We start from the raw sequence: 24,613 nt of genomic DNA, 5'->3' as shown, positions 1-24,613 counted from the left end.
ACAGGCATGCTTATTTAGACGGATAGCCTTCGTACTTGGTTTCTCCTGTGTCATCCGGTGTTTGTCCCAGACTTTCATATTCTGTGACTCCACTGAGCTGTTGCAGAGAGATAGTCCCTAAGGTTTGTATATGGAAAAATTTTAGGCTTCTTGTCATGGAGCAGAAAGAATCTAAATGACAGAAACTCTAGCTCCTAGATCACTAGCAGTAATCCCCAGAGTTGGAACCATCAGCTCCAGCTGATATTTTCAAGGCAGAAGTTCCTATTTCACAGAGGATACACAGAGAACCTAATAACTTCTACTAGATATGGCATTTCCATCACTCAAAGCTCCTTCTCATCTTTTAAACTCTTAATTGCTCTCCTTTTGATTCTCTCCGTTGACCCTTATCCTGTTATAAAATGCTGTGCCTAAAGCTGACAGTGCAGCAACTGAGGGATTCATCAGATCTGAGGAAAGATGTTTTAGTATGTCCCCACACTAAACACTATCCTGTTACTCAGTCCTTGGTCTCCTGAAACTTTTTTTTTTTACAACACCTAGTCAGTTATCCTCCATTCCATATATGTGTAAAGTACTTCTTGTTCTCAAATTGTCACCGGACTTTTTTAAATTTCATTACACTGATTTCAGACTATTTCTCCAATTTATCAAACAAATTTCAGGTTTTAACTCTGTTCACTGGGCTGTTTGAAAACCAGCTTTTTGTTATCTATTTTACATGTGTAGCCTCCATTTTATTGTTCAAATAATTTCTGCAAACCAAAACTGAACAAAACATAGCACAGAGTGTCCCTAGTATTTAATGTGCCCCTCTTTCCTATTGGCATAATTCTTTGTGCGTGGGCGCGTTGGGTTTTTTGGCTTAATGTATATTTTCCTTAAGGTAATTATATAATATTTTCCCAGCTTGAATATGAGACTATTATATAAGACAATACCAAAAGTTTTAAAAATCAGGCTAAGTCTTACCGATTATCTGTTTCTTCTTCTATCCAATAAGTGAGTTATCATGTCAAAGGAGTAAGCTTGCACTGAGAAATGATGTTTTGAGTTTGCAGAACTCTAGTTTCCATCCATGGTTTGAGGGATGTAATTTACTTTGTACTAGAATTTTTATGTTTCAATAAATAACAGAACCATTTAGCTCTGTACAAAAGAACTTCCCAGGGAACTCTTATATTTTAATATGAATACAGCATTTGATATTACACAATAGTTATGAAAACAATACAATTTGTGTTGTTTTTCTAACCAGTCATCAATTGCAATGTCAACAACCAGTTGGAAATTGAACTTTTTAAATTTATTAAGAACAATTGCAAAAGTTGTCATAAAGCTGTAAATTATTCCTCCACACCCTTTGCTTCTGAAAATCTTCTGACAAATTAGATCTTTTATACAGTTGGTCTAACATTCATTTATTCCAGAATATGACAGTGCTTCTTAAAAAACTTGCCAACATTTATAATTATATTTATGGAAGTTTCAGAAGACAGAATAAGCATTTTCCCTAATTCTGTCTGGGAGGGAGGGAGGGAGGAAGGAAGGAAGGAAGGAAGGAAGGAAGGAAGGAAGGAAGGAAGGAAGGAAGGAAGGAAGGAAGGAAGGAAGGAAGGAAGGAAGGAAGGAAGGAAGGAAGGAAGGAAGGAAAGGACTAGCTAGTGTGCACCAGCAATGGTTATTTCAGTCTCAATAGATAGTGGAATTTACATGAATACTGTTTAAAAATTTCTGAAGGAAGAGGTTTTCTGATCACTACTGACTGTTGATGTCAAACTGCAAAGACAACATGCAGACAAATAAAGTAATTGGCAAATAAGGTGAGCCATAAATCTGAGTATTTTTGCCAAAACTTTGGTTCCTAAAGCTGTGCAGCACAGAGAGATACACGTGCCTGACAGGTAAATAAGTCAGCCAGATCAATCATACAAAATATACATTAATACTATACAGCCAATCCATCGAATGACTGAAGTCCAAAATGCCTTTTAGTTGGTGTGACTTTCCCACATAGCTTGAATCCTCTGGATTCCTGTTAGAGGTATTAACTCTTCCAGTCCCTCTAAAACTGCAGTCACTATTCATGGGTTTTACAGTCAAACAAGAGAATGTGTGACATCAGCAACACACTCAGGTTATCCTCCTTGGAAATTCTCCTTGGAATATCCTCCTTGGAAATTCTGATTGGAAGATTGTAACCCAAAATGGTGGCTTGTCTAAAAAAATTTTGGTTCCTGATCATCACTTTCCCTGATTCAGGGTAGACAGTTTTATGTATTAAAAAGTCAGAATAAGAACCCTTCAAATTCCACATGCTTGCTTACTCCTTAGAGATGAAATTATGTGATCACCCCAAGGAAGAATATATTGATTCATAATGAGTTACTTTGGAGAATGCTTCGCTAAAATCCATTTGCCTGTGTACAGTGCTGATGTTGTTAGAAATGTTATCCACTTTGTCCTGTAAATAGGTTTTGGGAAGGAGATGTGAGGATACTTTAACAAGAAATTATATTGATGATGTATCTTGGGTCAGGCCTCAGATATAAAAAGGCATCTTGCCTGTAATCATAATAGGACAATTATGCAAGGAAAGCGGATTTTACTTTGGGATCTTCCTGTCCTTAAATGATTTGTTTACAAGTCAAAGAGGAATTCACATGCCCTTAGTCTAGTCACGTTTCCTTGTATGTTTGCCTGCAAACCTTGAAAAATTTGTCCATCTACATGTTCATTCCATGTCAGAGATGGTATTTAGATAATTGGCATTAGTATAAGTAAACTTAGCAGCAAAGAAAATAATGAAATACACAATTATGTTAATCAGATGTTGTAAAATGTCTCTCTAAGGCAGGTTGCAAGGGGTAAAATACTGAATGGGAAATCTCAAGGGTCCTTATTTTAAACAGAGTGTGACAGTACTGTAGCATATCAGTGGGTGTAAATTGATTGCCTGTGCCTGTTTGTTTTACAGTGACTGATTTTAATTGAGCAATTTACATAGTGTAAAAATCCTTTTTCCTCCTCTAAAAAATTATCCATTATATGTACATAAGAAAATCAGACCTTTCAGAAAATCTTAGCTCAGAATCAACAGGAAACAAAACCTCAGTCTTCCATGTCCCAGTCATGCTACTGGTTAGCCGGTCTCTCTCCTATTCAAACTGATATATTGCCTTGACATTTTGACGAACTGAAATTTTCTGATGGGAAAACCATTTCAGGAGAGAAAGAGAAATCCTGATCACTCCAGCCTCATTACCATTCCTACATAATTAAAACATTATTCCCTTTGTTTACTGTCTTACCTAGTATTTCTTGCACACTTAATACATTTTTGCAAGAAAGAAAATTTCTGTTTTAACTTTTTTTCTGGCAGCCCTTCTCACAGCTTATTAGGATTACTCTTTTTGAGGTATCGTATTTAATTATGCGAGACTTCCTCAAAACTCCAGAGAATTTGGTGTACTGCAGGCTAGAAAAGAAAGGCAAAAAATCTATAATATATATTGATAAATGTCACCAGCAAAGATGATATAGGATGTTATTTTATACGGTGTTGCAGTTTTAAAACCTTTATATTAATTTGCCATACACTGACTTACCAATTTAAATAAAAGGCCAACAGATAATTGTATTCCTTTACTATGAGGAACACTTGAACTAATTTAAAGTAATGTAGCAAATTATCTAAAACCATTTAGTCAAATATACTAGAGAGGGGTCAAACCTAGGGCAGCACTATTTAAATCAAATTGAATTCCATCTTGAGTATGGATTTCAAATAGATTTTTAATTGCAGTATTTTGTCCACAGGGCATTCTATCACACACTTTTTGTTTGCCAGTAACATCCACCAGAATGTCCTCCATAAGGATAGTGCCAGGTGTCTCTTCATTACAAAATGTCTGTATTATGAAGTACGTAAATATGTTCTGAGGCTTTCATTTTTAGCTTGTTTTGCTTATAGTTAATGTGTCAAGCCAAACACTGGGTACTTCCCAGGTCTGGCCATTTGCATTTAACAGAAAAACAGGAAAGAAAACCATAGCACTAGTCAGGCTTTTCCTCATACACCAGGGAGAAGCTGCAAAGATGGTGCAGATGTTTTCCTGTAACGGTGTGATCCACAGCAGGAAAGGCTGGTTTGTCAAGCTGGTGTGGAGGCTGCACAGGGCCTGCAGGAGAAGGATACAACCCCACACATGAAAGGCCCCATCACTTTATTGCTCTCTGGCAGTACTGCCTGAGCCCAGAGGATGCCAATCTAAGCATTTTCTTGGTGCTATGAGGGTTTGGTGTGCAGCATGGCAGTCTGGGAGGGAAAGCATTCATGACAGCACTGGGACTGCCCTGGAGAAGCATCCCCTTGAGCACAGCCGTAGTCAGCTTTGGGCTTCCACCATGCTTCCAGGTACATGCAAGTCCATCAGTGATCGCCTCTTCTATTATTTTGCTTCCATGTGGATCACAATCCCAGAAGGAAAGGGAAAGGTGAGGTATAGCCATGAGGACAACAGGAAAGTTACTATGTTTTAGATACATTTTGGTCTTTCCTCAAGACTTATGAAAGTTGTTCTTACCAATGCTGGAAATCTAACTGCAGGAAATTAGGTTTAAAGCACATTGGAAGATTACATTGCAAATGAAGACAGGCTTCTAAGTTATTTCCACCAATGATTCTGGAAAAGAAGTAGTAAATTATTTGCAAAAAGGTGACATACAATGTTTTTTAATTAAATCCAAAATCATATAATCCTTTCAAAAGCACAGTAACATGTTAATCTTTTGTAAATACCTTTCTAGATAGATGTCAATAATTAAATTGGTCTATTGATCTGTGAGCTTTTTGGACAAAACATTTGATAAATGAATAATAACTGCAAATGTGCTTTTTGGTTTTTCTACAAAGAAGACTTGCAGGAAAGGTTTGTTCGTAAAACATTGACAAATCTTTTACAGTCCCTTTATTCACAATTACTCCTGTTGTTTACAGTTCTATTTCAGATATTTTGTTGTGGGACTGAATTGGTTTTGGATGGGAGTCGTTGTCACAAATTAAATGCTCAGTTCCAGATAAGACATTCTTTGCTTTGTTAGAAAGACTTTTTTTAAAGGCTACAAAGAGACATCAAGTACATAGGTTTTTTATTTGCGCTTCCTCCTAACACAGTGCTCTCAGTGAAAATTAGCACAATAGAGAACTTTTACATCATTTGCATGCCATGTAACCTCTCAAAATAATTGAGTTGTAAATTTGACTTAAATATGTTTATAAAGGACCCTAAAGTCACACACTAATGGTCCTAACAAGCTGCTGATATTAGTAAACTCATTGCAGCCAGGACACACTACAAAATTAAGGGCAGCCAGTTGCAGGTACTGGAGCAGAAATACAGTACAGTAACGTAGATGAGGATTTTTAAATCTATTCTGGTTGGGTGGAAACTATTAGTAGAAGAGGCTCCTGCCAGCGTGCAAGTGATGCAGTTCCTCACAGAGACAGCAGCAACAGCAGGGAGTTGGAGAACAACACTTTTAATAACTGGTTTTAGAACAGGGCATGATTCTGGGTCTACCAAACTAGTGGCATCCAGATCCAGTGCAAGGCTGATTGAGGCAGATGTGCCAGAAGTTCTCACGATGGAAAAGTGACCATGTCATACAAAAAAAGGATGTTGGAAAGCAAACAAAATGGGTGTAGGAGCCCTCAAATCAGAAAAGTTCTTACACCTAATCTAATTTTATGTTTAAAGTTAAAAAAGAAAAAAAAAGATTCAGTATCTTCCCTAAATCATGGCCATCAGGAAAAAAAATTGCATGAAAAATGTAAAAAGATAGAGAAAAGTATTGTTGGTTCACTTCAGACTTTCCATGTAAATACCTACACAAATCATCTGAATCTGTGAAGTTTAAAGGGCCTAGATGTTCTGCTTTGTAAATATTTGATTTTTAAACCAAAGTTCAATTAGATAAATGGGATATTTTTGTAGTTAAGCTTCTAGCATAATGGATTGGGCCCTTCTGTCATTGTTAAATTGTGTATTAGTCACCAAGTAAATTTGATACTGAGAGTGACTGTTTTAAATTCATCATATAAATGTTCTGAAATACAATACATACATATATATATATTAAAACTTCTGTTATTTACTTGACAGACTTGAATCAAAGGAGCCTTTCCTGTCCGTTGGGTAAGTAGGAATATGTATATTTCCATGGATATTTATATACTCAACTACCATAAAATGTAATTTATGAGATTAAGTTGAGCATAAACATCCTGTTTCAACATGATGGTCATTTACTATACCTAAGCTTAGAAAAAGTAGTTATTAGTCAATAAAGTCAGCAGCTGTGGATATCTCCCATCTTAAAAAATACGAAGAAGTATTTTTGCCTATATTGACTAAAATTTATATCATAAAAATATAATTATAAAATAGTTATAATATAACTTTAGTATAATATGAAATTTATACTAAAAGACGTGTAGGAGCTAAATGTTACATTGAAAGGTAGCTGGTTTATTTTGTTTTCACTGATCTCTCAGTCAGAAACCATCCCAAAGATTGTCTATGCCATTTGTCTAAGCCTGAGAACAAAAAATGGAGAGTTTCTCTTAAAATAAAATTTTGTGATACTCCAATAACAGAAATAAAATAAAATTCATAAAATAGAAAAATATCACATTTTTACCCTAATTATAGATCACTACACTGATTTGTGTATTGCAGCTATTGTCTTCATAGTCTTATAGCTGCTTAAACAGGTATATGGTATTTATATTGAAATTATTAACTCATCTTTCAAAAAACTTATTTTTAAATGTGTCATATTCTGAAAATAAAAGTACCCCTCTATTATAAAATGTAGACCATTATATACATTAAAGGTAAGTATTTGTATTTTACTTGTGAGTTTCAAGTTCAATTTCACGCCTGCTTTCTCTTTAGCTCCTTTCTTTAAAACTCTCCTAAGTTTTATAGCATTCTCACTCCCCGTTTTCCTTCAGAACTGTATATACTTTACATCTCTTCATTCTCATTTTTCTTTGTTCACAACACCATGCTTCATGCTACCAAGAACATAAACTACAGGCAAAAGATCCCATGCAAAATAGCCATTTAAGGGTTAATTCTACCATGTAATTGTCAGCAGCTCCCAAACTGTTGTATTAACTACAGATGAAAAACTACTTCAAATCCTGAAGTGCAAATTAAAGTTAGCGAACAAAGAAAGTGTGTCAGTTATGAAAGAGAAACTCAACAACTCAGCATAAGCAGGACTGAAATATGTCAGTTTCTATAGCATAATGTAACTGTGGTTTGTCTGAGTATATTTTGAATTTATTATTTGCCATTTCTACTTTCTACTAACTCAAAATTACTGAAAAGTATGTTAAATGTTGGTCAAATGGGGTTGGTTGGGTGTTCTTGGTTTGCATGCTTCAAAATGTCCAAATTCATTATCAAATTCAGTAACTTTTGTTATTACTTTTCATTGCTCCACTTTGCAACTTGTCCTACCAAGTTGGTTTTTTGAGGCCTCCGCTCTTGTGATTACCTGAAAATCTCAACTTTAAGATTAAAAAAGAAGTTGCATGCCATTGTGTCTGAGGAGCAAACCTGAAAGTATAAAACCCCAGGATTCAAATAAAAGACAACAGCAACAATTATATTAATAGTAATTACCACAAAATAATAAATCCTAGTTTTGTAGTTCTTTTCAGGATCTTAAGAACTGTGATGGAAATTTTAGGATATTTGGAGACGTCTACCTAGGAGGAAGCATTATGTTTATGTTTTAGGTTTGAGTTTGTTTCCAGATGAGCAGATTGGTGGCCACTGTATAAATCCACATTACCTCCACATAGCCACTGTATGTGACTTTGTCACTAAACTGGATTCGTCTTGGGAAATCTAATCTGAGCAAATAGACTTAGCCTCTTCCCAGAACTTCCCAGAAATTTGCCTGTAATGTACTTCAATTATTTTTGCAAGTTCATAAAGATAAGGGTAAAAAATGTAAAAATTAGTCCCCGCCTCTGTGCTACTTTTGCCTTTTACTGCTGCATTTTTTCCACCCCAAAGGAGTGCTTCACACAGAAGTTAGAGCACTGTGCTCTGAGGAGGGGCCCAAGACACCACAGTACTAAGTCAGAAAGATGGTCCTCCTAGTCCCTCAGTAATTGGGGGGTTCATTTGTTCAGAGGATGAGCTCTTGTGCCAAGACCTGTATCTAAGGTTTTAACCCAAACTGACAGCTGCAACCACCAGGCTTTCAAAATACAGTAAATGTTTGCAGAAGAAATGCTGACTCGGCCTCAATTAGTCTAAGACATGGGTGCCCTTAATGCCTCTTGCAGCCAGAGTTGGTCGATACACCAGCCTAAATTACTTTAGGTAGTCTACAGATGACTTGGTTCTGCACACCAGCTTTTCATTCATCTACCTTCTGCAACAGAGATTTGTTTCCATTATACTGCCTGTAGGTGCTAATTATGCTTTTTCATTTTGCCATGCCTAAGCTGACGACTTCTTGGTTCTTTCCCATTGTTAATTCTTTTGGTAGGGGAAGAGGACATGAAGTGTGATAGGCTAAGAACTCAAGACTGACACAGTTTATTGAGCTCTGCATGTATGTGCAGGGCTGCAGCCTTCCCATGAGACAACCCACAAAGGAAATGTGTTTCTTAAAACGGTGCATTGTCTCCCCTCTCTCAGAAAGCAGCCAGCTTCAGAGAGAAGCAGACCACACCTCGTGTTATTATAGTTAGTGTCTCAAATGAAGAGAGAAAACAGCTCCTGTACTCCTTTGGTAAATGTAATTCTGTTTATATTTCTTTCTATGCAAAGTGCATAGCAAAGAAGAAAAATCCATGTTCCTTTATACCCTGTGCAAGACAGGAGCATAATTTGACAGTGAAGTAACCTCCTAAATGCAAGTCTCTTAAGGTAGAAATCAGGATCAAAAATCCATTATGTGATCTATTCAGATAAGTGTATCTGAATTCAATGTTATGATTTGGGGCTGGAATACAAAGTTGAATTCAAGATACATGTTGGCTTCCTTTGTCTCTTAGCAGTGAAAATGACACCATTTCCCACAGCATTCTCCTGGAGAAACTGTCTGCTCATGGATTAGACAGGTGTACTCTTCACTGGGTAAAAATTGGCTGGATGGCCAGTGGTGGTGAATGGAGTTAAATCCAGTTGGCAGCTGGTTGCAAGTGGTGGTCCCCAGGGCTCAGCACTGGGCCAGTTCTGTTTAATATCTTCATCAATAATCTGGATGAAGGGATAGAGTACACACTCAGTAAGCTTGCAGATGACACCAAGTTGGGCAGGAGTGTTGATCTGCGTGAGGGTAGGAAGGTTCTACAGATAGATGTGGACAAGCTGGATCGATGGGCCAAGGTCAATTGTGTGAGGTTTAACAAGGCCAAGTGCTGGGTCCTGCACTAGGGTCACAACAGCCCCATGCAACGCTACAGGCTTGGGGAAGAGTGGCTGCAAAACTGCCCAGCAGAAAAGGACCTGGGAGAGCTGTTTGACAGCAGTGTGCCCAGGTGGCTAAGAAGGCCAACAGCATAGTGGCTTGTATCAGAAGTAATGTGTCCAGCAGAACTAGGAAAGTGATTTTGCCCCTGTACTTGGCACTGGTGAGGCCACACCTTGAATACAGTGTTCAGTTTTAGGTCCCTCACTACCAGAAGGACATTGAGTTGCTGGAGCTTGTCCAAAGGGCAATGAAGCTGGTGAAGGGTCTGGAGCACAAGTCTTATGAGGATCAGCTGAGGGAACTCGGTTGTTTAGTCTGGAGAAGAGGACACTCGCAGGAGACCTTATTGCTCCCTACAACTACCTGAAAGGAGGTTGTAGCAAGACAGGTGTCGGTCTCTTCTCCCAAGTAACTAGTGATAGGACAAGAGGAAGTGGCTTGAAGCTGCTCCAGGGGAGGTTTAGATTGGATATTGGGAAAAATTTCTTCAGAGAAAGGGTTCTCAAGCATTGGAATAGACTGCCCAGGGAAGTGGTTGAGTCGCCATCCCTGGAAGTATTTAAAAGATGTATAGATGTGGTGCTTGGGGACATTGTTTAGTGGTGTCCTTGTCAGTGCTAGGTTAACAGTTGGACCTGATGATCCTAAAGGTCTTTTCTAAGCTAAATGATTCTATGATTCTGTGACCTTATGAAAATAAAATCCTTAGGGAAGGCTAAAACATCTCTTAATAGTGTTGAACACTGTGTTAGCCTGTAGGGGCACAGGATGCTTCTCCCCACAGGTGTTTTTCCCATACTTCTGTGGTTTTCTGTCCATATTCAATCTGAGAAAGACAGAGGGTTGTATGGACTTTCTTTCCTCTTCATGTTATGTAGTGTTCATATTCATGTAAGGTTAGAATAAAAGAGAAGTCATGCAAATAGCTGGAATGCCTGGAAGACTTTACCATCAGAAGTAACAGTTCATGGAAAACTTCACTGAAGTGAAGACTACTGACAATGCATCAAATTAACTTTATGCAGAAGTCTTTGACAGTTTTGGACATAGAAAGGCCAGGCAGGTCAAGAGGTACAAAGAACTGGGTATTGCAAAAAGGACAGACTAAGAGGCATTTCATATTGAGTTCGTCCAACTTTGTGCCAAAGGATGTATAATATTTTTAAAAAATAAATTTTAAATGCAAACAACTTTTTTATTATCTGTATTTTCTCTCCATATCTGGCATTTTGTTTTTAATAGTACTGATGCACAATTATACCCTCAAAAAAATTGTTATCATTCTGTCTGGATTATTAGATTGATAATTCAGTTACTAACCAGTCACCCAGCTATTTCGTGGCAGCTGATTCATGGTAACTATCTGCATGCAAAAGTTTAGCCCCGATAAATTCCAGATAATACTTCATGGAGATTTGCAATTGGTCGTCGGTCTGAGTCTAAAATTCAGAACCTGTTTTGTAAGACACAGCCATTGCAGCATCTTTTAAGACCTACAATAGCATTATATGTCCAAGAGAGACCATAATTACCTTGTAACTGTCCCACAGAGTAGAAATTTGAATTAATTCTTGTTTGTATATAACTGTAATTGTATGTAACTTTCATAATAAAATCCAGTCTTTAACACATGCAATGGTAGAAAATCCATCACAGCAACTAACAAGTTTGTGAAACTTATAAAAATATTTGTCTTCTTTGTTAGGTGTCATTTAATAATGTTCCGTATTGTTGAATTCAGAAGAGACAGGGAGAGAGAGTAAGAAACAGAAATTATTTTTTCTGAGGCTGGTGAGAACTTAGATTCATATACTGCCAGCTGCAGAATATAGGATTACTTCTGGATAAGCAGGCAATAGCTCTTCAGTGAGATGGTCTTTGAAAATGTGTGTGTTTTATACATCTGGTTGTCAGCTGAGATTCAATCTATTTCTCTTTCTTTTGTGTAGATGTTAAGAAACTACAATACAAACTGCTGACTTTTTCACTCTTTTTTTTTTTTTTCCAAGACTGATTGTTTGTTATAAACAGTATAAATCTAGGCGGAAAGCCCAGAGAGAGACATAAGTGAAATGAATGCATTGTATGCATTTATTACATGATGAATAGTTGTCTGTCATGGGAGAAAGAGAGCTACAAGTAAAATTGGCACTAATTGCTGCATTTTTTTACATACTCAGTAAAAAGACTAGAGACCTGTTTGCACTACTACTTTCCTCACCAAGGTCCTGTTTCTAAAAAGTATATGACAATAGAAAATACTGAAAAGCCACGGTTTTCCAAATCACAGCTTAATCACTGTACCTTTCAAATCACAGGTACTTACTTCTAGATGAGATGCAGGAATTTTGGTGGGCTCAGCTTTAGGAAGTGTGTCCAAAATACAAAAAGTAAAATTCCTTCATTTTCTGCTGGCAAAATTGTTCTGGGAAACATCTAACAACTGGCATTTGTCACCCACATTTCTTCCTCTTGCTCAGTAATGTTTTCTTTCCCATAAGGCCATTTTGCAGACGATCTATAGCAAATCCTCCACTCAAACACCGGTTTGAAGGATCCCATTCTGAAGAAGCCTAGTCCTTGCAGTCTCTGTTAGGATAATAATTAGTCCACTTCCAAAACATAGAGGTTCTTTCAATTCACACTCAGGTTTTGTGTGGGGTTCTTTTTAACAGACAATAGGTTATAAGACACAAAACAGAATGCAGCCACATGTCATCTTCTGTACAAGAAATACCATAACATTTGTTCCCCATCCTGATTATCAGATAGCATCACTGCAAGGATTAGACGCTGTTCCCATCCAGCATTTGAAAAGAAATTGCTAAGATATGTTTTTTTCCTTCAGCAGAGAAAAAAATATAAAAAGAGGAGAGAGTGGATACATTTTGCACCGTTAATATGAAACCAATAAAACCACCAATCTGATAATAATCTCATAACTTTTATTCACATTCAGGCCAGGTATTCAGGAGCTGTGTTTTCATGAAAAGCATGGGAGGGCTGAACACACATGACAATTATTTAAACTCATTATTTAGAGACAGGCAGTAAATCTTTATGCTTAAAAACATTTGGGCTCTGTAACTTAAAAAGACAGCAGCAGGTCTTCATCATCTGCAGAGAACACCCTCTAAAACAATGAACTCTTTAATTATGTGTGGGGTTTAGCCTGGAGGCTAGAAACAGAAGTCAGGGGACTGCAAGGACTCTGTGCCTGGGGAAGCTGCCAGGGTAGTCCCCAGAGAGACAGGAGCAATTTGGGAGACAACAGCAGATATGGAAAGCTGGGGATCTTCACGTGGAAGATGCTGACAATCTATACAGCTTAATTTCAAACAATATTACTAATATACTTCTTTTCCAACAACTTACTAAAACCAGCAAGGATTAAGCTTTTCTGTAATTGCCTGCTTTCCATTATTATTATAGGACTCTGAAACAGTGGATGAATATCACTGTTTTATAGATTTATAAAAAGTTTTTTTGCTTGACGATATCTCTGAAGAGACTACAAAGTGACAGTAATAATAATGTTGGTCCATTGCCGTCACTGCATTTCTCAGTATTTTTGTGTCATTACTCAGTGTTTAAAAATCACAGATTATGTATTTTTCTTTTCACTTACAATCTAAATAATTATTTTATGGTTCCTCTATTTTCCTGATCTTTTTCATTCTACACCACTTCCACTTTCATACACACAGAAAAATATATACTGCACAGAAAACAGACTAATACATTTGGCCAAAAATGAAAAGTATTTTCCTAATTCCTATAACTTTTATTAGCAACAAACTCAACAAGTATGCACCTTAATAAATTCTTTTTCCCTTCTCTGACCTTAATAACATCAGTAACAATGTGCTTCATAATTGAGAAAGGCAACAGAGCATGAGATCACTTTTTCATTCTTCTGGTTATTCTATTTACCTTTCCCTTTTATTTACTCTCTGTTATTTCTGTCATCCAAGACTACCCTTTCATTAGTAATTCTAGGAAAACAATACATATGCAAGTCATTTATGTTCTGGGTTAATGCTGAGCAGTTCCTCAGTACTGAATATCTATAGTCTCACCTATGTACGAGGCAGGATGTTCTCTAGAGGAGGGAAAATGATGTACAAGAGAGTGTTTCTGAAGGAAAGCCAGAAGGTTGAAATATTGCGGGGGGGTGGGGTGTGAAAGGAAATAAACAGGGATGTAGAACCATAAGAATAGAAAGGAAAGTCTAAGGAAAAGGACTACAGAAAGAAGAAAAAAGGGAGGTATTTTCTTACAATGGAAAATGGAGGGAGGAAGGAAGGACAATATTTTATGGGTATATAACATCACTCTGCAGCATTATTTACTTCAAACTTACTGCCCAAACAGTAGCCACTGATCCAGGAGTTATGGAAAACAGTGCTTGGAGGATTCTCTTGTCACAGTATTCCCATTTCCTACTTCTGAGGTATGAACATAGGATTTTGGCCCACCAGTCTCTGGGCTTCTGTGAATACACTCACCTAACTGTTAGCCTGTGGCAGGCTAACAGGCACATGAAACAATTTCATAAATGAGACTCAGCTCCCCACTCACAATACCTATGCTATGGCTATTGCCATATGAAACACTTTATTTTCATGGATTTCCAGATCATTACAAAGAAGTTTTAATTCAATATCCCTGTGATAAATACATTGAAAGATACAATCATTTCAAAATTTGATACTTTTAATTTCAAATTCCCTGTAATACTCTTCAAATCAGTCAATCTGTATTTGCCCATTTCTCTTCTGCCTGTGTTGCTTTTACTACTTTGGTATGATAGTAACAATTGAAACTCTTTTTAATGTCAGGTTCTTAGTGTGCTTGGGCTTGTACAAACATTCAAAGAGGATCTGATGGCTGATCCTTCTGATTCCACCTTTGAAATCAGCTTAATCTTTTTCACTAGCAAGTGAAATCTGAGATTGGTCCATCTACCTAACATGGTACTTGCACTTGGGCTAGAAGAGAAAGGTGGGACAGCAAAGCGAAATATGTGCTTAAAAGTCCAAACCACAGAAAGACAGACAGTACTGCTATGCTAGCTTTTACTTGAAAGTCTGCTTCGCACCCTTCTGCAGTAATATAATTTGCAGCTCCTTGATAAGGAGATTTCTTCTTTGGAGAGTGTCCACCCATGATCACAACAACAATCAGCAACTGGCCTTGCTTCGAAAGTTATTGCTCCACACCAGCCTCTATATACATTGGCTTTCTAAAATGGCTTGGTGCTTTAAACTTTGACATTCTCATAAAAAAAACCCCAAAACATCAAAAGCACTGCCACAGATCCTAATTTATTTTTTTTTCTCTTATCTTTCTGGTTTTTTAAAGCAAAAGGAACACAACAAAGAACAAGGCACATGTAAAACAGTGCTGACCATGCTGGCAAATTAGATAGGCTAAGGATGAAGAGAATTAGAGAGGCAGAAGAAAGAAGATAGTATTGCCTAGGTGTTTTTTAAATACATATCTTTCTTTGCAATGTAAAATTTTGAAACATATAAAAAGAGGCATGTTTTCCCTTCTATTCATGTGTTCTTACCACAGGACGTAAGTACTCTTCCTGAGATTAAACGGGACCATCCTTTCTCTTCCCTGTCCTAGATTTTGTGTTGGGGGGTAATGTACAACCCTAACAATGAATGTTCCTACCATGAATAGTGATGGAAAGAGGGAAGGATTTTCTTCTTGATTCTATACTATTTTAAACTTTCATAATTTCACTGAAGTGTTATGTCCCACAGAGAGCTGCATCACCAGAGCTGAGATCGTGGAAGAAATGGAAGATGCCCTCTAGAGACTTTGTAGAGTCTTAATCTGCTGAGGTTTCTAAGCCTCAGCTAGGTAAAGCCATGGCTGACCTGGTCTAGCCCTGGGTCTAGCCCAGTGGGTAGAAGGATGAACCAGATTCCTTCTACAAGTGCTGTCCAGCTCTAGGAATAAGCAGGGGAGCCACATTAGCTGTTGGACATGGGGCATGTACAGTGATACTTTCAGCCTCTGACTCCCTTCTGTGAAATCAGGAGAAGGACCCGTCCTGGGGTGCGTAGTTTGTTAAGACAGGAGGCCGTGCAGAAGGAAGCACATCAGAGAGAAGTGTTGCTGACAGAGCAAATCGAAGCTCCTACTTCTCTGTCATGTTTGTTAAAGGTTTTAAAAATATATTAAGCTTTGGGCTAGGAGACATCATCTTTAGATTTGCTCTGTCAATAGCCTTTTGTATGATACTAAGGAATAACCACTCACATCTTGCTTTATTGGATCATACAGCTGTGCATTAGCATGCTGTAGTATACCCCTCGTGCAAAATAAAACAAAATCAGGATATGTCCTGATACTAGGCAAGCATTCAACTAGTAAAATGAATCATATCATAGGTTGTTTTCTACAAATGTAGCTTAATCTGAGATCTGACCTCATTTACAAACCACTTTTCAACTACATTTGTATAATGCCTTTACACACCTTAATTCAAAAAGCAGGACGCTGTTTAAGGTATTTAGGGCTGTATTCAATAGCTCCTCTTTGGCCCAAACTGGTGTTGATTTTGGCTGTTTTGGTTTTGGTTTGGGGCTTTTTGCCTTAGTTCCAGTTATGAACTGCAGTTCAAAAGCAATCTGCAGTTGTCCATTGAGTTTGGGAGGGGGTTTATCCCAGGGTCAGGTTGGGTTCTTATAATTCTTGTCATTCTGCAAGCCAAAGTGCAGTTTTGTCAACATCAGCCATATACACTCTCATGGGGGTATGCACAGGTGTAACAGGTTGTAAGAATTTTTCTGATGATGTACACAAAAATAAATAGAAATTAGACCATATTCTGTCTTGCCACTAGCATGCTAAGTTTTTTATTGCTAATAGTTGAATTACTGTGCTTTAGTTACTTATTTTTATTTGTAAAGTCTTCAGCTTTGGTTCTGAATTCCTATAAGGATCAGTTTTGTTCAGTAAAAAGAATTCCTTCAAACCACGTATTAGAGTAGGCTTAAAAGTTGGAGGATGTGCCATAAATGTGAAGTAGAAATATCTGAGTGGATCTGTCATGCACAACCAGCAACCAAGATTTTATATTGCTATGGTAGTAAGTCTATAGGTAATGCTAAAGCATATGTTTAATTTAAAAAGTATAACTCATTTCCAACAAATATAGAGTTACTTTATTTTTTTTTAAATTCAGTTGCCTCTAATGCTTTATACAAAAACAACCTTTCTGAACCCTCTCAGGTTGGGGCCCTGTAGCCCTTACTCTCAGGGGTAAGGATGAGAGGCTGAATCAGCTATCATCCCATAGCTATTTTTGTCAAACTTTTTCATAACCACCCAGATAGCCACCAGAAAGTACTTACGAGTCCCAACAAATTAGGAATTTTATCAAAAGCAATTATTTTCACAAAAAGCACCTAGTATGTATGGCCTTGTTTATTCTCTTGTCATCTAAATCAAGGGACAGAAACTACAGGTAGGTTTCCAGGCACACTATGAACAACAAACAATCAAAATGAAAAATTACCAACTTTCAGACTGCATTTTTCCTATGAGCTATTTGTTGACTACCTGAAACTAGAGAACACCTTCACAGGAATTAGGATCAATACATAAAGGAGAAAAACTGAAGCATTTCTCAAGTAATGTAATTCATCCTGCAGATTATCCTTTTTTGTGTACAAAAGGATATGGGATAGAAATGGAAGCTACATCTTCTGAGACAGTGAAGTTAGTGAAGCAAAACTGGAGATCGTTATTGTGGCTTATATAGTAGTATTATGCCAAAGCATTCACATTTCTTTAAGTAGTGATGGAGAAACCCAAGAGGTGTTGGATAAGACTTTGTTTCCTTGCAAAACTGATATTTTTATTCACCTACACACATATTAATCATGATTACACCCTAAATCTGGAATCAAATATGATTTGGTTTCGAGCAGACCTTGTCTAGGTGTCAGTAGTTAGGTGTATTTCATGTTCTGACTGATACTTTATAAGCTATAAAACTGTCTTACTGTGGAGAGCATTCATAGAAAAATAACATTCCAGTCATGTAAGTCATATAAGGGTGAGTAATGGTAATGTGGTTTTGCTGGGAGAAGGCAAAAATTGTGTGAGGGGAGTTCAGCAAGAAGGTAAGGGAGGGGGAAGGAGGGCAGAGAAAGAGACCTTAACAGCTTTAATTCCTTCACAGAGTCTTGTGGTTTGGGAAGAGTTGCTGGAGGCAATTCTCAGCACTAAATTGTTATGCTAGCTTAATTCAATAGACTATATAAAACCAAATTTAGTCTAAGATGTGTCTGTATTGTTAACTTCTAATGTACATTTTCCACAGTTATAAAACACTTGAAATGAAACTTTCTATAAAGATTTACTAGCCCTGATGCATACAGGTGCAAGCGACACCCTGATCTGACAGGGACTGTGACCACAGGATACATGCTACAGAAAATGGCAATAATGGAAGCATAAAACTCCTCAAGCCCTCTTTTGTGCAGTAATTTTCTTAATATCTAAAATGTTATGAAATTAATCTGTATGGAAGAGAAAACATGGATTTACAGATCATTGTCTAAGAACCATGACTACCATATCTTAGTTGAGTGATGAATGTCTTTCTGAATAAGAGTCTGAATTTATTAATATTTAATTTTTATATACATAGAATCATTTTGCCAGGGTTGATAAGACTGAAGAAACATTTTTAAATGTTTTCCCCAAGCAGGATAAAAAAATTTCTATATTCTAGTGTTATAGCCATTGAACGTGGTATCTTATGCACAAACACTAGTATTATGTTCTTAACAGACGATAACAATAAGCTAACGAACTGTAAGCAAGTTGTCAAAATGTGAATCTGTGCAACTGTTTCCTTGGAGCTTAATACTGTGATATGAAGCTCTTCCAGAGTGGAGGTAACCAGAAAGAAATGTATGAGGCAGAGTAAAACAGGAGAGTACCCAGACTGTACTCTTCCCCTCATGCCCAGGAAGGCAGGAGCAGAACCATGTGAGGAAACTTGAGAAAGATCCCTCCCTAAGCATAAAAGACATTCCTCAAAACAGACAGTCACAGAACCGCAGTTCTTGCCCACTGTGGATAGGAAAATGTCCATGCCTAAGTCAAGTTGCAGATGCCAAGGGGCCAGCCTTCCAAGTTAGCTGAGACACTAGAGCAGGCAAAAGAAACACATATGGGGGTTCTCCGAGGCAAAGAAGGTCCTTTGGTAAGTGTCAAACACTTCTTTGCAAATTAGAAAAGATATGTAGAAAGTTTTCAGCTGGATGATTCATACTCTCATCATATCTGTGTGACAAGAAATCAGTAGCTCTACTATATGTCCAAAACTGTATAGGGAAACTGCAATACTAATACACCAGGCTGTTTTGCCACATACTACACCCAGGTGAGCCATCTGGGACAAAAATCCTCTTTTCTTTATGAGAATGAGTATAATGGAAAAACCCAGAAGTAGGTTTAAGATAAATAATTGTATCTGATCCCTTGATTTCAACAGCTTTATTCTGGATTTACAGTGAGGGAGTTCAGAGTGTCTACATTTGAATTCCCTTTTGTAAATCAAAAGTTCTTTCCACTGTTACTCTATGAATCCCTTTGTTCTGTGACTTTTTAATTCCTTTACAGAAAAACAAAATCTTATTTACGTCACTGTGTATACAGAAATTGAACAGACACAAGCCCTCCCAGAGCTCCGAAATATTAGAAGCCACAGATTTTTCAGAAACCAGGGAAAGTGTAGTCAGCATAGTTAGCACTGTTCTAGAGGATACACAACTGGCTATGTGATGCACAGCTGCCCTTTCCACTCATCTCTGACAAGACTGGACTGGAAGAGAATCTAGTCCTGTGCTCAGTTATAAAAGAATCTCCTTTGTATCAGATGCACTTCCCATATCTGTTTACCATGGAAATTATGGCACAGTGGGTCAGGAATACGAGAATGATTTCTTAGATTCACAGTGTCTAGTATTTCCATTTATATTGTGACTTCACTTGAAAGTGCACTCTTGGAAAAACAAGCAATATGTCTTTTCTTCACAAGCTGTATTCAGGACACTGACAGTTATGGCCTCTTTCATCTCTCCATTTTGTAACCTTGTGTTTTTTAATCCAAAATAATTACATTATGTCACTAAATTTAGTGTAAATAAGGGCAGAATTAAATTTAATTTAAGCCTTCTGACAGCTTGAAAAGGGAAGAAGGAAGCACGTGTTGCAATTTTCTAGAAAAACTTTTCTTCTTTACATAAATTCTGACACTGTCAGAATTGATTAATCTTTTGTGAACTGTGGTCTTCTGTTTCATTCAGTGTTTCTAAGATGGCTTCTTTGGAGAGTACATAAAGTTTTCAGAAATCTGTTTTTGTAACCTTAAGTGGTTAGTCTTTCAGCTCCAGTGCTACCACTGAGATTTTAATTTATCAATCTGCTGTTCAGTGAAATACTGTAGAAACACTTTAAAGCCTAAACCCATCACTTATTCCTACACCTGTCAATGACAGTCCTCTGTAATTGTCAAACCAAGTTAAATGACATTCCTTCAATGTGTACAATATCACTAATAAATTGGATAATCAATCACATGTCTATGGTTTGACAGTAGTACCTTGAATACACTGAATTTAAAACACATTTTAAAGAAGTAGCACTCGTTACTCTTGTACTAGGAAAAGAAAAATACCGCATGGACATCAAGTATTTCCCAGTCACTCTATACAATTAAAGGACACCTTGGGAAATGGTTAGGCCACTGGAAAGCTTTTTCATTACCTGACTATAAAATATTCCCATGGGAAACATAAGTAATTGGAGATTACTTTAAGTGACAGAAAAATAGTCTGACAGCAGGAGCAGAAAGGTCAGGGAGATATTAAATAGATTTACTCAGGTTTCTTTATATACAAAAGCTTCTATTTTGTTTCTAAAACACATCAAGCTAACAGTGTTAAGCATAGACTATCCCTACAGCCACAGGAAGCAGTTTTTATTGGGAGTAACTCTATTACCCAGCACTTAGCTGTACAGAAAACTGCTGGGGCTAAATTCTGCCTTTGAAGTCCCTTCATCCCTTGTGCCTGCCTGGCTGTCATAAACAGCACCCAAAGCAGCTGACCCCTAGAGTCTGAATATTGATCTTGGTATCTTTGCTGTCCTGTGCTTCACAAGCTTTGCCTAATCCTTCACAAGAAAGTGGCTTAATTACCTGATTGTGTATATGTCGCTTTGAATATTTACACAACTTTTGCCTAAAATTCAAGTTGGAGAGAAAGTTCAACAGTTTTCCAAAAATACTTTTCATTGGGAAAATAGTTTTTGGGAGAGAGGATGAAGGTAAAGAAGCGATGTATCTGCAGACAGAAAAAAAATACAGCCTACTCATACTGCAAATAAATTCTGCCTAGTGCCTCCAGAAAGATACTTTAATGGAAAATGGAGTACTGTGTGTCAGTTATTTTAGGTATACATGTCTTGCTTGGACAAAATGTACTTCTTCAGATTAGATTTGCAAAAAACTTTTAAATTTTACATTTAAAAAATTCTCCATTTACAGTACTAGATTCCTTGCTGTACATTTAAAACTTGACTCTATAGTTCTCCTGCATCTCACGGGAAAAAAAAAAATCTATCTTGCACTTACTAATTGAATGACCAAACAGAATTAGAATAAAACTTTTATTAACTTATGGTTACAAAACTACTGTGAAAATTGATCAGTAATTGAAATACAGAAGTACTAGGTTATGTTCAATCAGCGTTTTGGGACAAGTTGTTGGGGATTTTGGTGGTTATTTTTTGGTTTTAACTATACTTATTTGTTCTCATATCTGCATTATGGAAATGAATGTAAAATACTTTTCTGCAATTACTTTTCCTCTTCTGGCTCTGTCTTTTTTGCTGTAAACCTCCAAGAATATATTAGTTGAAGGGATCACTAACAAAATTTGTCTTTGGCAGTAAGTATGTCAGCAAAAAGCAAGCTCTGGAGGCTATTGTCTTTCTCTGCAGAATATACAGCCTGAACTGCAAAACGGAAGTATCCTTCCACTTCTGTCAGCATCATGAGCCTTAACTAAAATCAGATGATCTCTAAAGAAAAGGTGGGATTCAGGCCACCAATTTAATTCATGTCCTTGGGGAATGTATGTAACCATCCACTGAAAAGTGGCCTGAAATCTCCACCTGGTTTTTTCAATAGCTCATGAAAGTCATTGCCATCTGATTAATTTTCTAACAGGGAAGGTTTCCATATCCTGATGCTTATTCTCTAAAACATCTAGTTACACTCACCCACCCCCTTTTTTTAACATCCCATCAGTTTAGACTGATTCTTTTTTGTACTCAAGAAGAACAATTTCTAGCACTATTTTACATGACAAGAAAAATTATTTTACAAGTGACTGGAATACTAGTTTCAACCATTAGGTTGATATGTGCCTCCTAAAAAGAGTTTGATTGAAGGAATATTACTTTTGTATTTAATATTTTTATCCAGCCCTGACAACAGAGAAGCAATTGACAGTATAAATGGTGATAGTGCTGAGAATTGAATTAAGATACATTATGCCTGGTTTGTCAACATTTATGATTTACAAATACATCTCTGTACCTGTGGAAAGAAAAAGAGATATTTGCTAACGGTGACTCACATGCAAGACAGAAATTCGTGTTGCCAAGAAAATAACAAAAGCCATTTCTGCTCTGTTCTGCATTAACTATTCTAAAGTCAGAATAACTCCACTGAACTCAGTTACACTCACTAGTGTTTGGAGCTAAGTAAATGAAAACAGGATGTGATCTTTAGGTTCTAAAAATCTTTTGTGGGCAGAAAACACAGAGCACAAGAAAGATTACACTGTAATAATATATATTCAATGTACAATATCATTAAATAAATAAAGACATAATAAAATCCATAGGTTTATTTCAAAGATGTAGAAGCATATTTTTGCACTTGCCGTACTGACACATGCGCAACTGCTGATGTGCATAGGAAATTTGAATATGTACAGCATTATAACCCTGAAAATCTGGTCTTTGGAGAATCCTTTGCTCTTCAGGCATACACAAGTTAAAGCAGGCTTAGTGTTAAGTGAAGTGAAGCTAAAAGAGACAGCTCATATAAGATGGACTTGGTGATACTAGGTCAGAAAAAGGAACCATTACTTTTGCTTAACAGAAACACACTTTATTGATGAGTTTTCTTTGCCTCAGTGTGAGAATTACAGTGTCTTTTGCTGTATTCCATTTTAGCAGCAGCACCATGCACACAGTTCTGTTGTTAATATTGCAGAGATGGCATATGTTTGTGGGTAAGTAATTCGCCTGTTTACAATGTCATTAGGAAACCGCTGACTCCACCAGTTCACAGGCTTGTTTAAACCTTCCTCTGCTTCCGACTTGCTGAGTATTTGGTATTCAACACCGTGCAAGTGATTTCCTGCAACCTCCCTAATACAGGTTGGTGGGTTGCTAAGGAATATATCTCAAGAGGTTAAGAGCCCTGCAGTCACCTTGATCTCAGTGCCAGTGATTATCTGTGTAATTTTCTGCATCGTGTTTTACACTGGCAGCACTGACCAAAGCTCATGTCTGTCCCTTGGTATGCCTAAGTGTGAAAATTTATGGCTGTAGATAGAGAGATGTGCTGGTCACTTTCACAATATCATCTCTTTAACATATTATTATAAATGAAACATTCAGCTTAAAAAGAATGAAAAATAAAAAAGCCATGTGAGATCGGTTGGAGAAACAGAGGAGATTTTCTTTCTCACAGGTCATCCATTTTGTGTTCTTTTCATTTTCTGTGGTTCACAGCCTTTTCAGTACACATGCAGGAGAACTGCTTCACAGCCAATAGGACTAGGAACTGCCTTTACAAAACCGCAGACCTCTAAGGGTCTCACATGATATTTTGCATCGTGAGCTGTTAACTCAGCGGTCACAGTGAAGGACACTTAACCCTACAGCATGTTGCTGCTGTGTTGACTGTGCTACCACGGCTGCAGGAAGAACTTCAGGGAGGGGGAGAGAGACACAGATCCTGGATATAGAGATATAGAGAAGGATTCACATCAATATTTCCCAAAGCTTCGAAACCACCCTGTTTTACCTGTTTTATTCTGCAGGATCAACACCTACAGATAAGGTCCTACAGTACCATTCCCCTTCTGTAATTTTAATAGATAGCATGGAAGGATAAATGTCTTTCCTCCATGAGCGACACTTAAATTCAGTCAACTTTCTTCAAGGAGACTAAATAATGGGAAAGGGAAAAAAAAGAATTGAGGCCATTGCTCTGTTGAGAGCTCATAGCAGCCCATCCACCTCTAGCACCTCTGGGTGCTATTCCTACCTTGAGGATGAAGTAGCTGTTGCTTCCGCTTTGCCAGTGATCCCAGGTAAGAAGTCCCTGTATGTGTGAACTGGCTCTTTCCCACTCCATATGAATGGTACTTCAACACAGAAATATCTTTTGCCAGTGAAGAGAGATCCAAAACAGTTTTTTCCTGGACCTTTGCAATTTCTTACCTATATCTGTTTCTCCTGATGGTGCCTTTCTTTTCCCAGAATGGCCTTCCCACCTCCTGCTGGAGTCCCCAGAACCCATATTGTGGGACATGGACTTAATTAACAGACTGGAAATACAATAATAAACTCAGACTAGAAATACAAGCAAATCAACCCCAGTTAGCTCTTCAGTTGTGCTAGCAGGTAGCACAGTTAGAAGCCACAGTATGTTTGCACCTGGTATCCCAGCCATGGGGTCAGTAACCTTTTGGCAGAGAGGTGGATAAGGACAAATTGGATAAAGTTAGCTGCAGCTGAACCCATGTGTATGCTTGTTTCAGAGACTGACTGTCATGCAACATAGACAATACCTGCAGTTACAACTTAGCAGCAATGGATGCTACTGAACTAAACCATGAAAAATTGCAAAGCACCTTAACTTTAACGTTGGAGGCAATATCTGTAGCAGAGATGTTTAGATAGCTTCAGCTGTAAAATACTATATGAAAACTGCTAGGGTTTCTCCGACTGAAAATTAAAGACATAATAACAATATCAG

At 37.4% G+C, this 24,613-nt stretch overlaps 1 protein-coding gene across 1 annotated transcript in view; it reads left to right on the top strand.

Moving 5' to 3' along the window:
• RALYL (RALY RNA binding protein like) overlaps positions 1-24,613 on the top strand; it is a 395,931-nt gene that overhangs the window by 324,491 nt on the left and 46,827 nt on the right. Inside the window, exon 5 of the mRNA XM_064442485.1 lies at positions 6,168-6,200. Within this exon, the coding sequence (XP_064298555.1) occupies positions 6,168-6,200 (33 nt within the window). The remainder of the gene's footprint in view (positions 1-6,167; positions 6,201-24,613) is intronic.

Source organism: Phalacrocorax carbo, chromosome 2, assembly GCF_963921805.1.
Source record: "Phalacrocorax carbo chromosome 2, bPhaCar2.1, whole genome shotgun sequence".
In the NCBI taxonomy this organism is placed as follows: Eukaryota; Metazoa; Chordata; class Aves; order Suliformes; family Phalacrocoracidae; genus Phalacrocorax; species Phalacrocorax carbo.
Note: the sequence above shows the minus strand (reverse complement) of the source record. Positions and strands in the feature narration are given on the sequence as shown.